Source organism: Eptesicus fuscus, chromosome 11 (assembly GCF_027574615.1).
Source record: "Eptesicus fuscus isolate TK198812 chromosome 11, DD_ASM_mEF_20220401, whole genome shotgun sequence".
Taxonomy (NCBI): domain Eukaryota; kingdom Metazoa; phylum Chordata; class Mammalia; order Chiroptera; family Vespertilionidae; genus Eptesicus; species Eptesicus fuscus.
The window spans coordinates 46276336-46296484 of record NC_072483.1 but is presented as its reverse complement, the minus strand read 5'-3'; the positions used below and the strand labels follow the sequence as shown (position 1 = coordinate 46296484).

The 20149-nt window shown below is 39.6% G+C and overlaps 1 protein-coding gene across 3 annotated transcripts in view; it reads right to left on the bottom strand.

The window, feature by feature from the left end:
* Positions 1-1647: 1647 nt before the first annotated feature.
* NOSTRIN (nitric oxide synthase trafficking) overlaps positions 1648-20149 on the bottom strand; it is a 49938-nt gene continuing 31436 nt past the window's right edge. The window contains exons 8-16 of one of the 3 annotated variants that reach the window (XM_008138607.3): positions 19254-19379; positions 15402-15500; positions 15180-15305; positions 11206-11314; positions 10058-10143; positions 7293-7418; positions 6148-6262; positions 4343-4432; positions 1648-1844 (exon numbers count right to left, since the gene is read on the bottom strand). In XM_008138607.3, coding sequence (XP_008136829.2) covers positions 1678-1844; positions 4343-4432; positions 6148-6262; positions 7293-7418; positions 10058-10143; positions 11206-11314; positions 15180-15305; positions 15402-15500; positions 19254-19379 — 1044 coding nt within the window. In that variant the 3' untranslated portion in view covers positions 1648-1677. The remainder of the gene's footprint in view (positions 1845-4342; positions 4433-6147; positions 6263-7292; positions 7419-10057; positions 10144-11205; positions 11315-15179; positions 15306-15401; positions 15501-19253; positions 19380-20149) is intronic. The other 2 variants (XM_028141059.2, XM_054723105.1) reach the window with 2 other exon arrangements.

The following is a 20149-nucleotide window of genomic DNA, read 5'->3' as shown; positions in this document are numbered from 1 at the left end:
AAGAATCTCTTTCTTTGAAAAGTACTTTCAAAGAGTTTCAGGGTCCAACCACCATTATCATCACTTTCTCTATACAAACGATTCAGTGTAGGCTGCAGTCAAATGCTACATACTTTTTTATCTATCAAGGCTAATGGAAAGAAGTAAGATGAAAAGGAAATATAAGTTAAAAATCTCTGTTCATGGTCTAATGGCCTATTCTTCAACCCACTTTCTACATGCAGAAAGCTATCATTATTACACCATTAAGGATGACATTAAAACTTCTGATCCGTTCTTCTAGGCTTTAAGTTATGCCTCACATAACAAATTTTACTTGAGCTCCTTCAGGTCTGATTATCTGTATCTATAAATATTTCTGTGTATTAGTTATATCCTTTAGGAGTATAATATGCACAGTATAAAAATATATGTACCTTGCTTTGAAAAATTCCTTCTTGAAAGTATAAAGTCTGATGAATTAAAAAAAGAAAGAAAAGGTAGGGGGCAGGAGAGAAATGGAATGGATTTTACTTACTCCTTCAATGCCAGACTTCGTATTTTGCACAAATGGAGACATAGCCAGATGTTTCTATCAACACCTTGACTTGCCATTGAATGGAGTGTATGATCTCCAGGCTGACTTAGGCCATTTTCTGAAAGATGCTGCTGTATCACTTCTCTCCATTCTAAATTGTTACCCTCGAGAAAAGTTGGGGTCTATCTCTCTCGTTCCCAACCTTTTCCCTTTATATGGCATTTGAGAAAGCAGCATAAATCTTCTTTTCTCCAAATATTCCATTTGTTAGTGAATGTTGATTTCTAAAACTTTCCATCCAAACTGGAGACTCCGCATTTAAAGTACCTTTCATTAGGAAGTTGCATTGGGTATTCCTTTCATGACCCCACTGGGAAGTATAGAATTCCTGCTTTCTAAATTGGTATATGAAGTTTCCAAACAGACAAGGAGGCACAAGATATCAGGCAGTCAGTCTCCTTCCTAACCCTTTCCCATCTGCCTTGCTCTTGCTCTCAGATCCCCATCCACCTCTGGCTCGCACTTGATCCCACTCTAAGAGTAGTTCCGGTTGTGGGAAGAAGGTATATAAGAAGCTACTACCTCAGAAGGTCATTGGCTCAGGATGGCATTCCACCTAGTATGCAAACCTCTTGTCTACCACCCCCACTTGTGATCACTCAGACTCTTGACCTCAGTTTCTAACCCTTTATTCTACAGTCTCCTAACTTGGGTCTATTTCTCTTGTGTCTTATCTGCCCATCTTTTGCTGAGCTCTTCTTGAACTTATTCTGTGTTTTTCTTCATTTCCTAGGCCGTTTGACCCCTTGTAGGCCTACTGTGGATGTCCAGAGGAAACGGACATCTAGGTCCTAGAATCTGTTGTGCTCCCAGAAAACGATGTGACTTCATGCAAGCGGCTAAACCCACCTTGGAGTTTATCTCTCTGTGACACCAGGGGTTGCATTGGGTCATCTCCAGGGTCTCCTAAGAATTGGACAATCTAGGAGCCATGGGCCTCTTCCCTGCCTCCCTTCATCCTCCCACTTTTTGACTTTGTTTCAAAAAATAACCAAGAGTACAAAGCGCTGGGACCTGCAGGTAGGACTCCATCACCCATTTAGAATGATAAACTTGGGAAGATCACAGCATTTCTCTTTATTTGCATTACGTTGTATAGTTTACAGTGTGTGTAAGGCAGTGTGCTGAGAATCTTGTTTCGTGCCTGTGTACCCAGCATTTGAAGGGAGCTCCTGCACGTAAGCAGCGGGAAAGTGGCCTTTTTTTCCATTTAAAGATCCAAACCACCATCCTTCTTCTTGTTTGCTGTGAATAGTCACAATGTCACCTGTGAAAATGCACATTTAGTTAGACAAATGGGTCTTTGCAATTTGAGCACATACCTGAGCCCGATTGGTGAGACAGTTTTCGGGAGAGTCTGCTTTCAAGGAGATACCTGATAGCATTGTTTTCTGCAGGTAATTCAAATGAAGCAAACTTTATTGACCACTTCTCTATGAAGCAGGCATAACATATTAAAAAGAATAAGGCCTAACCGGTTTGGCTCAGTGGATAGAGCGTCGGACTGCAGACTCAAGGGTCCCAGGTTCGATTCTGGTCAAGGGCATGTACCTTGGTTGTGGGCACATCCCCAGTGGGGAGTGTGCAGGAGGCAGCTGATCGATGTTTCTATCTACCTGTTCCTCTCCCTTCCTCTCTGAAATCAATTATATATATATTATTATTATTACAACACAGAATCACATTGGAACATGCATCTTCATGTTAGCTGGCTCACTTTGAATATAGCTGATGTGTGGTCACCAAACCCTTTCTTGATGTCTGTGCTTTAAGGGTTTCTCACATTGGTGTCTGCAATAGTTTGGTATGTTGACTACTATGTCTTTGCTACCAGACTTTTCTTTAGATTAAGGCAGCCTCTCTCCATTATATGTGACAGCTTCACAGTCCAAAGTTTCACTTACTAGCTTTGCACAGAAATATAACTCCTCATTCCAAATTTAGATAGCTTTAATAAAATATCAATTTGAAGACAATACTTTTTTAAAGCTATATTCAAGTAAATAGAACTCCTAAGAAACACATGGTTCTTCTCAAATTCTCTGTTTTAAAAAATGCTATTCTGATATTAGTAACCCTAAAGTTTAACCTGATGCCCAAATCCCCTGGCTATCCTTGCCTTTTGAGAGAATCCCTTCTCTACGGCTGCCTCCTGCACAGCAAAGTAGAAATACCCACTTCCTTCAGGATCCCAACGCTACCTTAGCATGAGCATCATTCTAAGGTAATATGTTTAGTCTTTCTTTCATTCTGTTCCCCAGTCATTTTCTTCTTAAAACAAAGGAGACTAGTTACCCCTCTTCTGTCTCTCCTCAGTCATAAATCACTATTCATTCTTATAGAAAATCATTTGCAGCCTACGTTCTCAGGTCAGCAGATTGAAAAAATCTATTAACAGAAATTTAAAGGGATAACTTAAAATCTTACTGCCACTTTCCCTGAGCCCCTCATTCCATTTATAGATCCCACTTAGGATATGACGTGTAAGTAGGCTTTGCAACCAAGGAAGAACTAAAGACAAACAAGATGATCCATTTATTGTGTAACTATGTAACTCAAACTCACTACCCTGGGTTCTAGACGGCATCTGGAAAATGTTTTTTCATGTATATGGAAAGCGGGAATAGAGCATTTTATTTACATACTTATTGCCATAGGTACCCTCAGGATGACATGGTGAATAATGAAGTGACTTCTATAACACTTAAAACTTCTGAATAAAGGCAACATTGACTTAAGAAGAATGGAAGAGAAGGTCTACTTTCTATGTCCTTTTTTTTTGTTTTGTTTTGTTTCTTTACTTATTTCTACGGTAGAAGGAAGAGGAATTGCCTGGAAAAATCTGATTGGCAAAATGAAAAGGAAGCTCCCACTAATCAATAGCAAATATGTGGTGTCCTTGTGGTTTGGCTGCAACAATCCATCTTGATTTCCCTTGGCCCTGGGTGCCACGTCCTGCTCATGGATAAAAGGATTTTCCTACAACACACCAACCTTTTCCTCACCAACCGTTTCTTTTCCAGCCCCTGCTTCAGCTTTCACATCCAAATGTGGTTGCTAACTGGACATGTCAAGAAAGCTGAGGCTGGCGACGTTGTCTTCTTTAATAATGTTGAGGTCGATGTAAGCCATTATGTAATACCTTTCCATGTGAAACAAAAATCTGTGACACAAAGAAGAGGCTCTGCTTCCTGAGCCTCTTGGTCATAAAACACTTTCCTGAGAGATAAGTGGGAGAAGTCCTTTGCCCTGGGTTCTAGAACTTGCTCTGACACTACGCCATGAGAGGAAGTCACTTCACATTCCTTCATGGTTAGTTTTTTGACAAGGTGGGACCACCTCTCTAATGACTTTTCATTACTGCCATTCTACTCCCATGTGGCACTGTGAGTAAGCATGACTGAATCTCTACATTCAAATCCTGCACCACCACTGCTGTGACTTTAGCCAAGTACTTACCCTTTCTATGTCTCCATCTCTTCAGCAATAAAATGGGAATAAATAACAATACCCACTTCAAAGGGTTTTATGAATATTAAACTGGACAGTGTGCTTGCAATAATGTCTGGCTCACAGTAAACACTGAACAGATGTTAGCTATTTCTTTTATGTGTTTTATCTCTATCTTCTAAGAAAGGTGATTGTAAACCCGAACTGAGTTGACATGGTGGTAACCTTTATGGCTACTGGACTAAGACAGAAGTTTTATTCAAATTAAGGATTTCAGCAGGGGAAGGCAATTAAACATTTGAGAGTGATTCTTACCTACTTCCAAATTCAATTCATCATCTTGCCTGGCTTGAAAAGAATATAAGGCTTTGCAAAGAATGTTGCCATGCTGGGCCACACCGGAGGCTGAAAGTTGGATCAAGTTATAATTACCAATGCTGTGTCAGTAAGCAGGAGGAAGAGGATAGGGAGCTCTGGTTACTTAGCAGTGTGGTGCAGAGCTTAAATAGATCGAAGTCTTCTCAAAAGAAAAGTTTATAATTTTACAAACTATTTATTCCTTGATTCAGTAACCATTTATTATATACCTACTATGTACATCAAGCATGTCAAACTCTCAGGCTGTGGGCCGTGTGAGGCCCACAATGAATATTTTTGCGGCCCAGCCAATATAACGATATGTAAGAAACGTTTTAATAAAAATTTCGTAACTTAATTTTTATAACATCCTGTTATACATAATTATTAGTAACAAACTACAACGTTCGCTAGTGACTGATTACTATAATCGTGTTGCATTCATTTCCCTTATGCACCTTATGCACAGGCGCACCATTTCTCTCCACTAATACTGGCAGTGAGTATTTTAGCAGGTGATTGCCACGTCATTAGTCTCGTACTAACTTGTTCGGTGTGCGCAACATGAAATATTTCGCTTTCAGAGAACAAGAAAAATAGGTTTATTTGCATTACGCTTATTAATTTGTGCAGTTTTTCAGTGTCTGGTAAGTTAATGTTCAAGAAAAAAATACTAGGTTTTATTAAAGTGTTCTATTATTTTATGTTAACGATGACTCATTTATTTCAGCCCTTTGTATTCAGCATGTCTCTATTGAAATAAACCTACGTTTCTATGAAAATTGAAGCTTTTGTTTTTTTGCGGCCCACATGAACTTAAACCTTGTTTATTTGGCCCGTGTTAGCCTTTGAGTTTGACATGCTTGAGGTACATGCTTTATGATTATATGTTACATAATCAAAAATTATATCATAATATAGAACATAAGTCTGGAGAAAAAATTATTTTAATAATGATCATAAAGATGATAATTTAAAATTATTTGCTTTCCACATGAACTTAACATCAGTTGACTAGTATGTGTGGCATGCATGCTTGCTGTATGCTTGTATTAGAAGATATACATAAGATTTTTCATTCAGGTATAGATAGGGGACACTTTGACCATGTACTTCTAGGTATGGATAGGGGACACTTTGACCAGGTACTTCTTATCATCAATGCCACAGTGAGTCTCCAATATACATGTGGACCATAATGTCCTGGGTTTTATTGGAACTCTTTCTTTTTCTTTTGACCAATTTCTAATCAAGAAACTAGAGTCAAGGTTATGGTAAGTATAGCTGAACTATGAGGGACAATAATGTGCATGCGCGCGTGTGTATGTGTTGAAAGGTAAGCACCAAAAGGTAGTAGGGTGTGGATGGACAAATGACTAAAGTCAGGGAGCTGAATAAATGGGGTAAGTAGGCCTGGGATCAGCATATTTCTCACATGGAGGTTTGGAGGAGGGTCTGGAGACAGAGTTCCTCCCAATGGCTTAGGGGTGATCGTGTGCACTGTAAATTGCAGGCTATCTGAATAACATGGAACCAGTCACCTCATAAAATTCTTTTCCCAACCCCCACTCTTCTTGGCTTCTTCACACTTTTCGGATTAAATTTGCACAGAAAGCTACATAGTCTAACAAATTAATCAGTCTTAATTTAGATTTCATTGAGCTGATATATATCCATGTGTCTCTAAAAAAAAAATAAGGTAAATATAGCAATGTGCTTTACTGATAGGACTTAGCCCAAAATTATTCCGAGCATGGGATTACCTGCACATGAAGAACTTGGATTGCTCTGCCCACCAGAAGATGCCCTTCTTACAATAGTCTCTGATCTCTTCATCAGAAAAGGCCGAGATATTCTTACATAACTATGGGTCTGCTGCTGTTCAGATAAATATTTTTGAAAACAGTCATTTTTAACAACACAAGTATTCATGAAATATAATTCTTCTGTAGCTGTTTTCCTTAGGAATTTGTTTTGTAATTTTTTTGGAAGAGGGTATAAATAAAGCATTAACTACATTCCTAAACTCTTATATAGAGCTTTCTTGTATCTGAAGCCTTAATATTTTCAGAATTAGAGAATTAGCGTATTTTATAGCCTGTGTTTGCAATTCTGACCTACACATAGGCAAAATGATAACATTCACAGCATTACTCCTACAAATTCAACTTTAATTGGCTTTAATGCAAATTAATTATATGGCTCTGTCTAAATGATTGAGACCATTTCCTTCCTTCCTTCCTTCCTTCCTTCCTTCCTTCCTTCCTTCCTTCCTTCCTTCCTTCCTTCCTTCCTTCTTTTTCTTTTTTGATTGAGACCATTTTCCAGCTCTGAGTCTCTTAGAAAGAAAATTGTCCCTTTATAACAAAATGGTTATAGCACCCCCTTCTGATAGGCAATGGAAAACAGCTACAAGCAGTAGTTAATCCATGCATATTCACTGTTCACCACCAATTCCTAAAGAGGGTAACACTGGGAAAATACATGTATGTGATTTTTAAAAATTATGCTTATGCATTTTCTACATTGTGTGGTATGATAAATGGATGAGACTAATGCATATTATAAACCTTATGATTCAGGTCTGTATGAATATAATATTTCAATTTAATAAAAAGTTTACTATAAAAGCACAAAGGATAAAGTTAAGGTATGAGTAGGAAGAATAAAGAATCCAAAGGGTTTTTAACTCCCCGTGTTTAGTATACAAAGAATGTATTCAGTTGTGTTTAGCTCTTGTTACTCCTCTCAAAGGAATGAAACTAAATTTATTTTAAAATTCTGCAGTTGAGATTTGGGACATGTGGCATACATAATTCATTACAGCGTTTTTGCTCTGATGCTACTTTAAGCCACTTCACCCAGGAAGCCTAGTCAAGAAATTATAACCAATCTCTTAAATTTTTACCTTTTCTTTCCGCTTGAAGATGGAGTTACTACAAGGATGGCTGGGTTGAGGTCTTTGTTCAAGTTCTGCTAACACTGATGACAGTTTATAGGCATTTGCTTGCATCAGGTCTAGTTTCAAAATGGTCTGTGGATACATCATTTGGCCTTGTGAGTAAATTTCTAGAAAATGAGGCACAACTGCATGGGTAAAAGGATATCAGGATAACTTCCAAAATGACAAAGAGATCGAAAAAATTACACATTCAACTCATATGCAGATATACACAGACAATGCTGAGTGAAACAATGGACCCTCTTCCTGGAGGAAAGCCCTAGTTGTTGAGTGTGTCTTATTCTAGACTCATGTGAGCAGAGTAAACCAGAAACCTTGGTAGATTATTACTCAGTATTTTGTAGCAATGAATAGGCTTTAACCAATTTTCTGCTGAGGAATGAGAGAGGGAATAATAAGTGTTGACTGAGAAGGTAGGCTTTTGGGAGGCCTTAAGGAAAGGCAATTGAGTCATCGTTGCTCAACACTGTGAATAGGGTTGAACTATCTGTAGAATCAAACTAAAACGATGGGAGGCCGGGCTTATTTATTTATTATTTTGGTTAAGGTTCACTGTTTTTCTTGAAGAGGTGAGGCCTTGTATTACACAGAAAGTTCACAGTAACAATTCTCAAAACTAGAAGAAATATTTTAATTATAAAAATAAGGATTGAAGCTTAAGATACATTCTTAGGCTCTTCCTGTTCTCTACTTGACTTTAAACTATAAACTTTAAAATGACTTCTTTGTCAGGCTGTGTCCAATCAGGGTAAATAAAAAACCAGAATCCAAGTATTAGAAGGGGCCTGCTTATCCAATCTCCTCCTCACCATTACCTCTCCCTTTCCCATATGTCCAGCATGGGGATTCCTAACCCTAGGATCCCTGCCAGACACCTCCAATTGATGAGAAAGGTCTCTAATTCTTAGAACAATCCACTGCATTGAAAACCCTTTGAGGTAGGTACCAATATCCCCACTTTACAGATGCAAAACTAAAGTTATCCCCCATACCTTCTACCATTAGACCTACTGTGCATCTGAGAGCATCACAGAGCAAGTCTCCTTCCCATATCCAAAGTCAATACCTACAAATTTTTCAGAGAACATGCCTTACCAACATTTTTTGCTTCAAATATGGCACTTCAAGGACCAAAAAACAGTGAATTAGGAAGAATTTAAATGAAACAGAGTGTCCTAGTGCAAAAAAACTTCCCTAGGTAACGCAAAATCTATCAATATCACGAGTTTCCCTCCAACAGATGCAGGGGCATATAATGAAATAACAGGGGTATTTGGCACCCACTATTCGAAGGCTTGCATTTGTTCCTTCACTAGATCACAAACACTGTGAATTTAGGGGTCAGATTCCCTCCCTCCTCGCATCTTCCACTGTGTGAATCAGTCCAATTGTGTTCCCAAATGATCCTAATACATGTTCTATGCTAGTAACAAGAATGACAAAATTCTGTGCAGGAACAACCAAACAAATAAACTTATAATTAATGCCATCATAAAGTGCTCTCACTTGACTTTATTTTGGTAAATGTTATTTGCATTGAATTAGTTAACTAAATATTTTGTGTTACCACAGAAGATGTCCCAGTCTTTTATAATTTCATAAAAATCGTGGCCATGTGTCATTGCAAATATGTTAGACCTCTGTTTGCAAATGAATAGAATTCAGGCTTTTCTCTTCACAAGGAGTGTTAGGTTTGTTTCTGCAACAGCACCCAAATGAAGGAAGCCTGTGCTAAGAAACAGATAAATTGTGCCTGTATGCATCTATTTTCACCAAAGAACTACTGAAATTGCCTGTTTGGACAGAATTTTTAGGTACCTACTTGTAAGAGAATTAGGCTATATTCAAGATAAGAGAAGCATGTCCAGTTTCCTGTATCCTTCCAAACATTGCAACAGATTTTTATCTCTTCCTGAAATTTTCTCAGAAAAGATAACCCATCACCATCCTTTCACTCTAATCACAGCAGAAAACTCGTATCTTGCACACATGGGTACTAGCATCTGTTTGTTTTTACTCCTATATTAAATTCACGGGTCTTTGCTAATTGCCTTTTTAATGTGGATTCCTCCCAAGTTGCCACCTTGTCCATCAATCCCTACATATTTCTTTCCTCCTGTTATTCTCAGAAGACCCTGATGTTAGTTGAGGAATGAATGAAAAACAGCATTTTAATTAATAATTACATTTTCAGCTTGCCTCTGCACACTATGCTAGCATTTTCTAAATAATATTTAATCCTCACAAAAACCCTTTGAGGTAGGTACCAATATCCCCATTTTACAGATGCAAAAACTGAAGTTATCCCAGGTCCCTGTAAACAGCAGAGCTAGATAGATGCAAATACATGCCTTTCTGAAAGTAGAACCTGTGTTTTTGGTCAAGTTTCTTAACTGGGTTACAAGTACCCATGGTTTCCAGACCCTGAAGGAATCATTCTATTTTAGAGAACTGTATTCTAGGCACTTCCCCACCACACACACACACACCCTCCACCTTAGGAAGAAACTAAAGCAAATGTTTCTAAGTAGTTGGATTTTTCCAGATCCCTCAAACTCCTTGCCAAGGATCTGACCCTACACGCCTCAGACTAGATTGTTCTGTCATGAGAACGGAAAGGCAAACAGCGGCCAAATGGGCTGGAAAACGAGCGTTCTAAAAATAACTCTTTCATCATTAAATCTAGGAAACTGTGCTCTGCCGATATTTACCTCCTCCATTAAGGCTGCTGTGCTTTTCTGGCTCTCTGGGTCTGAGAAGGAGTTGTTGGAGTAAGCTTTGAGCATTCGCCGGAGTCCTGAAAATGAAATCATGTTTTCAGTCACCAATCCTTCTGTCCCAGGGGGATACAGCTGAGCCCAGAAGGGGTTCCGAAATGGCTGGAGCTGTTTCTGTAGGTAGTTGTTACTGGATGGGTGACCTTTACCTTCATTGAATGAAATGTGAGAAATGCTGGTTGATGCTTAAAGAGACTTGACTGATATTTTTTCCTAGATGAGTTCATGAATCCTCCTTGTTGACCCATTCCTGGTGGATTCCTGACATTTACCACAGGGTCAGCCTTTCCCTTGCTATGATACTTACATGTGGAAACATTTTTGCTCTCTAGGATTTCCTGTCAAGTACTCCATTGCAATAGGTTGTTCTGGTTCACATAAAATAAGCTGTACACGTCACGGTCACAAGTGGGGAGTCGTTTTTATTATCTGCATCCCTTTAGAGAGGTTTCACATCCTAATGGGCCTCCCTTCTAAGGATAGGATTTAATCTGAATGATCTTTACACCATTTAGAGAGTTAGTTTAAAAGGAAACAGAGAAGAAAACCTGAAGCCCCGTGCACAGTTTACTATGCTTTAAACCAAACGAATTGTCCCTCATTTCAGCAATGCCAGAACATGGTAAAATGCTACATTTCTGCCTGGCTGGCGTGGCTCAGTGGTCGACTATTGACCTACGAACCAGGGGCTCACAATGCAATTCCCAGTCAGGGCACAAAACTGGGTTGTGGGTTTGATCACCAATGTGGGGCGGGCAGGAGGCAACCGATTGATGATTCTCTCTCCCTTTCTCCCTCTCTCTTCCTCTCTAAAATCAACAAAAATATTGTTTATTTAAATGCTACATTTCTGGAAAAGGTGGTATGGAACTTATATAGCTCTCACATATAGACCAAAGTGTAGTTTTTGGTTTTTTATTCTCTCCTTTCTTTTTTAAAAAAATTCTTTATTCATACAAATTAGGTTTGACATGTGATTCTTTAAAGGAGATAATCCCTGTGTCAATCAGCAAAAGCAGGATCACCCAACTCTCAATGAAAATACTTTCCCTTATCAGGCCGTTCACAGAGATATTACACACCTTCCCGGTCGCTCGAGGCTTTTTCAATATCTCTTTGCAGTCTCAACAGTTTTGATTTTATTGAAGACTTTTGTCTCTCTTTATTCATTGCATTGTTAGGATCTTCTTCCTTTAGGGCGAGAAAAAGGATATTTAACAACTTAATAGGGAAAAAAAAAGAGTTTTCTCTCCAAGTTGCACTGAGACTTTCACTGACTATTTAATTTTAACTGGAAGTAAAAAAAATAAAAAAATAAAAATAGCCAATAACAGACCTGCTCAATAAGAAAACATCTCCTTGTTCACAACTTGTAAGTACCTAGCTGAGCAGTTTCTTTAGAACAAATTATTCTTGGAGGATGAGCCTTGCTGTAGCTATTTCATAGTTTCTTGATAAGTAAATATACTTGTCGTATATTCACTGTTCTCTATCTTTATTCAAGTTAGAGTCCTTTAATGGTCCCCATGTAGTATCACATATATGCCTCAAGCTAGGATTGCTTAACCAGCTGAACAAATGTTTGTGTTCTGTGTTGCTGGCTACTGGGGACACCTGAACAAAAACACAAATGCTCTTCCCAGAGTGGGTTTATAATTTAGGTAGACCTTGAAGCATAACATAAGAGACCTAGCAATTCAAGGCCACATTCATTCATGAATGGAGCAGACAGGAATGTGTGGCCCTCCAAGGGCAGGGCCCGGGCACAAAGGCTTTGAGGAGGCTCTAAGACTAAACCGGGATTTTTCAGTCAAGGGGAAGGAGGACAAAGGGTGCCCCAGGCAGAAGAATTGGCTCAAGCAAAGGACAGAGGGAGGACTGTGGGAACTGTATCAGGAACAGTAAATAGACCAGTTGCTTAAGCAAACACAGTAGAAGAAAAAGTTGTCTGGGTAGGTTAGGCCAGATTTGGGGGCAGAAAGAAGTAGAGGTTTTATCACATAGGCTAGGAGAACCATTAACAAAATTTGAACTTTCACATACATATTTCAAGGGTTGAATAAAAATGGGGGATGTTAGGGTCAGATGGAAAGGTGGCTGTACACATAGCAGAGGGAGAGAAACCTGTGGAGAGAGAGAGGAAATGAATGACAAAAGACGGAAGTGAAGGAGTCAGGGAGTCAGGGAGTCAGGACTTACCTGATAGGGAAAGAGACAAACTAGGATCCCAAATGTTGGTGGAAGGTTAGCTCTAGATAGATTGTCATGAAGAAAGGGAAGCTGAGGACTTACAGCAACATGAATAGCCTTTATAAAATGTAATGTACAGGTAAAAATATTTTATTTACATGTTGTGTATTACATAATTATAAAAAGTTTCTTTATAGCTGAAGGTGATGTCATACCCCCTGGTGAGCTCTGACTAAACCCCAAGGATGCCTAACTCCAACCCTGACCTTCCTTGCTGGAGGAACACACATTATAATCTGGCTCTCAGACCAGTCCAGGACTTCACTTGGTCTGCTTGGGGACACCTATTGCTCAAAAATGTATCTCTATGGATAGATCACTACTGGCTCAACTTAAGGATAGAGTTTACTATTATCCTTTAGCTTTCTTAAATTCTTCCTCTCTTCCAAATATTTGTTAGAAAGAAGATTAATATTGGAGGAGGCATATAAAACTATAGATACCATCTTTGAACACGGCCTTTACAATGACCTTATAAATATTTTCACACTGGTCATCAGCCCTCCAATATTTGTTCTTGGATTGTTCTCCTGTCTTACCTCTTGCCCATATAAATTTCATAGCACTACATAAAAGTCCCTCTACACGTACTGCCATGACTATAAAGTCAGACTTTGGAGGCACGTTGCCTTAGGCCAGTGGTCAGCAAACTCATTAGTCAACAGAGCCACATATCAATAGTACAACGATTGAAATTTCTTTTGAGAGCCAAATTTTTTAAACTTAAACTTCTTCTAATGCCACTTCTTCAAAATAGACTCGCCCAGGCCGTGGTATTTTGTGGAAGAGCCACTCTTAAAGGGCCAAAGAGCCGCATGTGGCTCGAGAGCCGCAGTTTGCCGACCACGGCCTTAGGCTATTAAAAAAATCTTATTTTTCCATTTGAAGACATTCTCTTAAATAACAGACATGCAGTCTTTAGTTCTGGTGCACTGAAGTTTCAGAGAAACCAAAAATTCCATGAGCGCATCAATTAAAGATAATCCCTCATGGCTGCCTCCTTATATTTCAACTAGAGGCCTGGTACAAAAATTCATGCATAGGTAGGGTCCCTAGCCCTGGCCAGCGATCAGGGCTGATTGGGGCCTTCTGGCTGCCAGCCAGGGCTTTCCTTCCCTGGCTGCTGGCTGGGGCCTTCCTTCATTCCACACCACCCCCAGGTGGTCACCACACATCATAGTGAGCGATCAAACTCCCAGTCTCCCAGTAGAACTTCTGAGGGGACACTTTGCATATTAGCCTTTTATATATATATGAGCCTAGTCAAACTTTCAAGGAGTATGACCCTTATTTTATTGATAGGTTAGTCTATAGGGACATTTTTATTAGCCTTTTAATAAAGTAATAGATATACTCTATTGTATATTTTCTCATCCCAGGGATCACCTACACTATTTGGAAGAAGAGAAAAAAAAGAAAGGGCTTTCATATTATAATCCAGTCTCCCTTTCTGCTCCCATCTCTACCTCTACTTCTGCTTTGAAAAGACATTGCTATTGTTAATTTGCTTTGCCTTTGCCAAGGTAGGAAAAAAAAAAAAAGAATTCAATTTAGAAATAGCTGGTCACATGCTGCTATTTGGAAGGTAGGGAAAGGAAAAGTTGGTCGCCTTCCCAGCTGCTGGGCTCACTGCTGTGCCCAGATCTAATTGCCTTTCTCTCGTCCCTCATCTGTTGTTCCCTGAGTGTGGATCCTGGGATATTGACTTTGGCTACTCTTTTAATCCTACAGGAGGACATGGCCAGTGGGTTGGTTCTATACAGAGAAAGATAAGCCTCCCAACATGGCCCTTGAAGTCTGAATGAAATCTAGCAGAGGGCCCAGGGAAAAGTTGTCAGGAATTCAGAAGACAAAGAACTTACTCCAAGATAGCTAAGAAACAAGATGCTTGGGCTCTGACCAGGCACACTGATCTGTTTTTAGCAAAGATGACATAGTAGAGTCATCCAAATCCCCTCAAAATTAGCCTCTGTGATTTGGTCCAAGCTTTTCAAAGAAAAGGACCGTGAAGAATGTTGGCGCTTCCTACCTCCTAGGATTCATGCCTTTGTGTAATCCCCGCAGCTTGAGCGTGGGCTGCACTTACTGGCTTGCTTCTAACAGATAAAATATGACGAGGTATCACTTCTGAGATTAGCTAATAAAAGACTATGCTTCTATCTTGGGCATTCTGGCTCTGTCTCTCTTGGATCAAAATTCTGGGGGAAGCAGGCTGACATGTGTGCTGCCCTAAGGAGAGAACCACCTGGCAAGGAAATATTATCTCCAGCAAGCAGTCAACCAGGACCCAAGGCCTGGGAAGTGGCTCATTTCCCAGTAGACCTTTGAGATGCCTGCAGTCCTGGCTGACACCTTGATTGCAGCCTTCTGAGGGACTCAAAGGCACCCAGCTAAGCCACGCCTGGATTCCTAACCCACGGAAACTGTGAGATAATAAATGCTTGCTTTAAGCCATTGAGTTTGGGGGTGATTTGTTATACAACAACAACAACCAAGATGAGACAGTGATTATTTACAGGTCATGAAACATGTGTGCCTGGCATTATTCTCATAGAAGACCAAGTATGAAGATTCAGTCAAAAACCCTTGTTTGACTTTCTTCCCTTCCAGACATGTTTCCTTTGCCTATTTGTAAACAACACTATTTTTAATTTATCTGAACCACGGAAAAAAAATCAATATTTTCCATTAAAAACACACAAGATGTTTCCTTTACAATTGTTCTCAAAAAAAATTTTTTTTAAGGAATCCCTCCATACCTGACTAAGGTTCCCCATTAATGGAACTTCCTTCCATCCATACTTACAAAGTAATCGGTTAATAGGAACTCAGATTTATTTTCTGTAGATGAAACAGCAGTTTCTTCCATGAGAGCCTGGATATCCTTTTCAACATCGATCTTGCTGATGGCCCCGTGAATGTGCGTGTGGCACTGCAGAGCCAAGGGAAGCAGAAGAAGGTTGCTGAAGACTGTTCCCTGCCAGTTCTTACCATGCATCTCAGAAATGGAGAAATCTTTACTACTCACCGTGGTCAGGGTTTGGCCAAAAACAGAAATATGTTGGGTGTACTGATTCAAGTTATTACATAAAAGTTTAATTCTCTCCTTCTCCAGCTCGAGGATGTTCTGAAAAGAATGGAAAATGAGGTAAGATCAACCAGTTATGAAAAACTGAAGTCACCCATCTGAGCAAATTGTCCTGTTTGTGCCTCTTGATTATGTCATACCCAAACTGTGGTGGGGAGATTCTCAGGACAGGAATGTGATTTGGCCTCTCTCCTATTTATCTTCCATTAGAATTGATTTGAATCGCATGTTTTCCCCAGGAGTTTTAACCCAAAGGCATGGAGGTGGATGCTGTGGGTTATCTGACATTCACAAAGAAAGGGTAGAAAAAGAATGATTTGAAAAGCATTTGTAAGTCCCAGAGAAGAGAGTGAAGCCCAGTAAAACCCATGTCTATATCTTCAAAATGTAGTCAGAAACTAGGTATTTCTAGGTTTACAGTCATAGAAGGAATTCTGCTAGTCTCTGCAGGGGCAAAGGTGAGGCACAAATACTCTGCTTCAGGAAACTATTTGATGAGCAGACCCCAAAGTCTGATCAATTCATAATTCTGGCCTAAATTAAGACTTGGGGGTCAGAGACCACTGCTTGAAGGTGGAAATATACCCTCCCTATTTTGAGTGGAATGACAAGAATTCCACTCTGGGAGTTTCATACCTTTTAGCTGGAAGGGTAAATAAGAAAGTGAGGGAGGTCACATTACCTTGTTAGCCCTTAACACTTCAGAAAAGTTAGCTATTAGATTCTTGCCACTCACTACTAGCTGAGTTGCTGACCAATTGTTTTGAGGGAGTTCAAAGAAGTTCAGCAGCTAGGCATTGTGGGAGAAATCTGGTTCAGGTGGAGTATGCAGGGGATTCCCGGCCTGTGGGGGCAGCTTGGTATGTACCCAGAGGACTTCGGCTTTGACAGAGGTGGCCGGTGTCCAAGCCAACATGCTCCTCATCATGTTTTTGTAGGGACAAGACCTGGGGATTCCTCCTTCATCCAGAGGATTGGTTTCTCCTGTAACTGCCACCAGCAATAGTCTTTTATGAAGAAAGTTTTGGGCAAATTGGTGGGTAACATTACCATAGGAAGCAAGAAGGATGGACTGCATCTCAAGGCCTCTGATAGGGTGGGGGTGAGGAAATCACAAAGCTTATTGGTTTCTCCCATCCTGACTTTGTGGCACATTTGCAGGGCACACTGGCCTGATCCATATGCATTCGCATTCTGTTGTTATTTCATCTATAGTATACAGTCATTTAAAAAAATTTTTAAATTTACTTGTTTTCTAATTATGGAAAATTTACATGACATAAAATTTACCATTGTAACCATTTTTAAATGTGTAGTGCAGTGTCATTAAGTACATTCACAATGTTGGGCAACAATCACCCTTATCTATCTCCAAACATTTTTCATCTTGCATCACTGAAACTGTATATTCATTAAGCCATAACTCCTAATTCTCCCATTCTCAGCCCCTCTGGCAACCCCCATTCTAGTTTCTGTCTTCTATAAATTTGCCGCTTTGTTGACTAATGAGTTTGCCAACCACTGCTCTAGTTAGCTAATATAACAGGAATTATAGAGTATTTGTCCCTTTGTGTCTGGCTTATTTTATTTAGCAAAAAGTCTTATCCTGCAGTATATGTCAGAATTTCCTTCCTTTTAAAGGCTGAATAATATTCCTTTGCACGTGTATACCACATTTTGTTTATCAGTATACAGGCTCAAGCAATAACCATGAACATATTTGTCAATCACATGCAAATTTTTATCCTGTGCCAAGTGTCCTGACATTTGAATCAGAAAGTCTGGAGCTCTGCTCCCCGTGGCCACCTACCTTCTTTGTGGAGTTAGAACCTGCACAACTTTTGTAAGTCAATGGGCACCAAATACTCGTCTTTGTTTCTGGTATTGGTCCCCTGATTCTTTATCCAAAATTGCAGGCACCAGCCATTTGCATGTGGCCAGGCGCTCTTGGTCTCCCAGCTACAGGATTAAAGACACTGAAGAGCAGCCTATCGAACATACAGTTTCTTCAAAGGGCAGAAACCACATGCCTCCTAACAAATACATAACACAAATTCTGCTCAGTGGTTTGGACCTCAAGTGGGACAACTTCAAAAAGCAAGAGACTTTACAGGACAGAAAAGGCCATAGAAAGCAGCTGTTCTAGTTTAGCGCCATGATGAGCAAAGGACAGGAAAGAAAAGAAAAGCCAGGATTAGGAACACATTGCATCACTAGTGGGCAGCGGTTTCTTTACTTTGGCAAGTGCTGAACCACAGCATCAGTTTGAGACTAGAATAACCAGGGTCTTTTGATGGAGATGGTAATGTTTAACAGATTTTAATTACATCTCAGGGAAATCATTAAAATGATGTATGTTCACTCATGAAAAGAGGCTGAGATTAATTCCACTGTGCAAAGGGAAAGTCCATATCTCACATAATGAATTATTGCTTTCCATTATGTTGTGTGTGTGTGTGTGTGTGTGTGTGTGTGTGTGTGTGTGTGTGTGTGTTAATAAAATAGGCAGTAGAAAAGCAAGATACTCGAGAAGGACTAAAACTGTCCTCTAGTGCAATGTAGCACATACGAAGAAAGTGTTGTCAGAGTTACCAAGAAACAGCAGATTTCGAATCTGTCTGAGGCCAAGACATCATGATAATTCACACTCTTTAAAAAAAAAAAATGTTCTTATTGAATTTAGAGAGGCAGGGGGCGGGGGGAAGGGAAAGATAGTAACATCCATCGGCTGCCTCCTGCTCACCCCCTACTGGGGATTGAGCCCAAAAGCCAGACATGTGCCCTGACAGGGAATTGAACAGGTGACCTCTTGGTGCATGGGTTGACACTCAACCAACTCAGCCACAGTGGCCAGGCTAATTCACACTCTTTATTCATTCTTTTCAGTTCCTACTGCTGTCCTGGCCTTGTAGTTTACATTACCTGAGGAGCTTGTATTCATCAAACTGATGAAAGAAATATGCTCTTTATAGAGCAGGACCTCTCAAACTTTAGTATGCCTAGCAATCGCCTAGACCCTGTCCTAAAGTCATTCAGAACTTCTATGATCCACCTTGTCTAGGGGGGTGCTCAGGACTCTGAATCATAACAAGCACCCTAGGTATATAGTTCTAAATTATCATATCATAACTTTAAAATTTTTACTAAATGTACTGTAACTGAAAATAAATTTTAAAAAAATAAATAAAATAAATAAAATTTTTGCCAAGTGGATAAGCATCATTTCACATGTTAACTAGTAATTTGATTTTCCCTTCTATGATTTGCATGTTCATACCTTTTGAATTTTATTGGATGACTGAATTCTTCCTTTGTATGTCTTCTTTGCTGCTAAATTGCACACATCCCCATAAAGTATCGAGATGGTACTTTATTCATTGCTATAGATATCCAGTGTCCAACACAATGTCTGACATACAAAGAAATTCTCTAAGTGTATACTGTATGAATCAGCTTCCAGGCCTAAAACCCATTTCTGAATACCTAATCATTAAGCCTGCATTTACACTTTCCTTTGGCAGCACTTCTCGAAATCGGCTGAGCATTATTGTGTCCATTGAGAACGTAGGACCAGAATCCTGGCCAATGATACTCAATAAATATTCACTGGTTATTTTATCCATGGAGGAATTACAACAATGAGAAGTAACGTCGTTTGTATAAAGTCACAATAGGAGTGAGGGCCACAGCTAAGGGCAGAGATCATCAGGTCATGTGCTACAGATCTGATCTCCATTTTCAAGGCCACACAAAACTCCATGGAAGAAGAAAAAGAGTGAATGCATAACTTACTTGGTAGCAGTTTTCTAGCGTGTTTTCCCATTTCAGTCTGGTAGAACAGCCGGCCATGTTTTTTTGGTAATAATTTTCATCTTCTTTTGTCAATTTCTCAGTCGATTTTTTCAATTTATTGAGGAGCTAAAGTAAAACATCAGAGTCACGTATTCATGAACACATTTAGGAAAGCCCATTGTAATTCCATATAATGTCATTCACCCCAATGATATGTTTCTCATCTCCCAGCTAAATTCATAAAGAGTAGCTATAGACAACAAAATCAAAGATCTTTCAGAAAAAAAATGGATGTCAGAGCTGAAAGGGAACCAAAATACCTTTCAGTGCAGTTCTTTCAATTTTTCATGAGGGAATCAAGGTGCTTAAATATGATGTGATGTGCCCAAATTCATTAATCAAGGAGGAGGCCAAATGACAGATGAGGAGAAGCAAGTATAGATCAGGAACCTCCAATTCAAGACTGTGATCTACTAACAATTTCTGTAGTCTCATTTGGTAAATCCTTTCAACCCCGGCATTTCTTACCAGGACAGGTAGAGAAATGTGCGGTCATATAACTTTTAGAACTAAGATGAGGCCTGGCTATCATCCAGTAAGGTCCAATAACCTTACTTTACTTTCACTCTATAAACTCTGCAGTATAACTTCAAAATCAAATTTCAGGATTAGAGTCCTGCAGGTGAATTATTTAACCTTCATGAGCCAGTTTTCTTATCTATGTGATGGGGATAGTGATACTCCTGTTTCACTGGGTTGCTTTGAAGATTCAAGCAGGTGAAGTCGGTAAGGCAGGTGGTGCACTGCCTGAGACCTGGGTTAGCACTCATAGTGAGTATTACTATTACTGGTGAAGAGTCTGAGCGAGACACATGTCAATGTTCACAGCAAGTTAT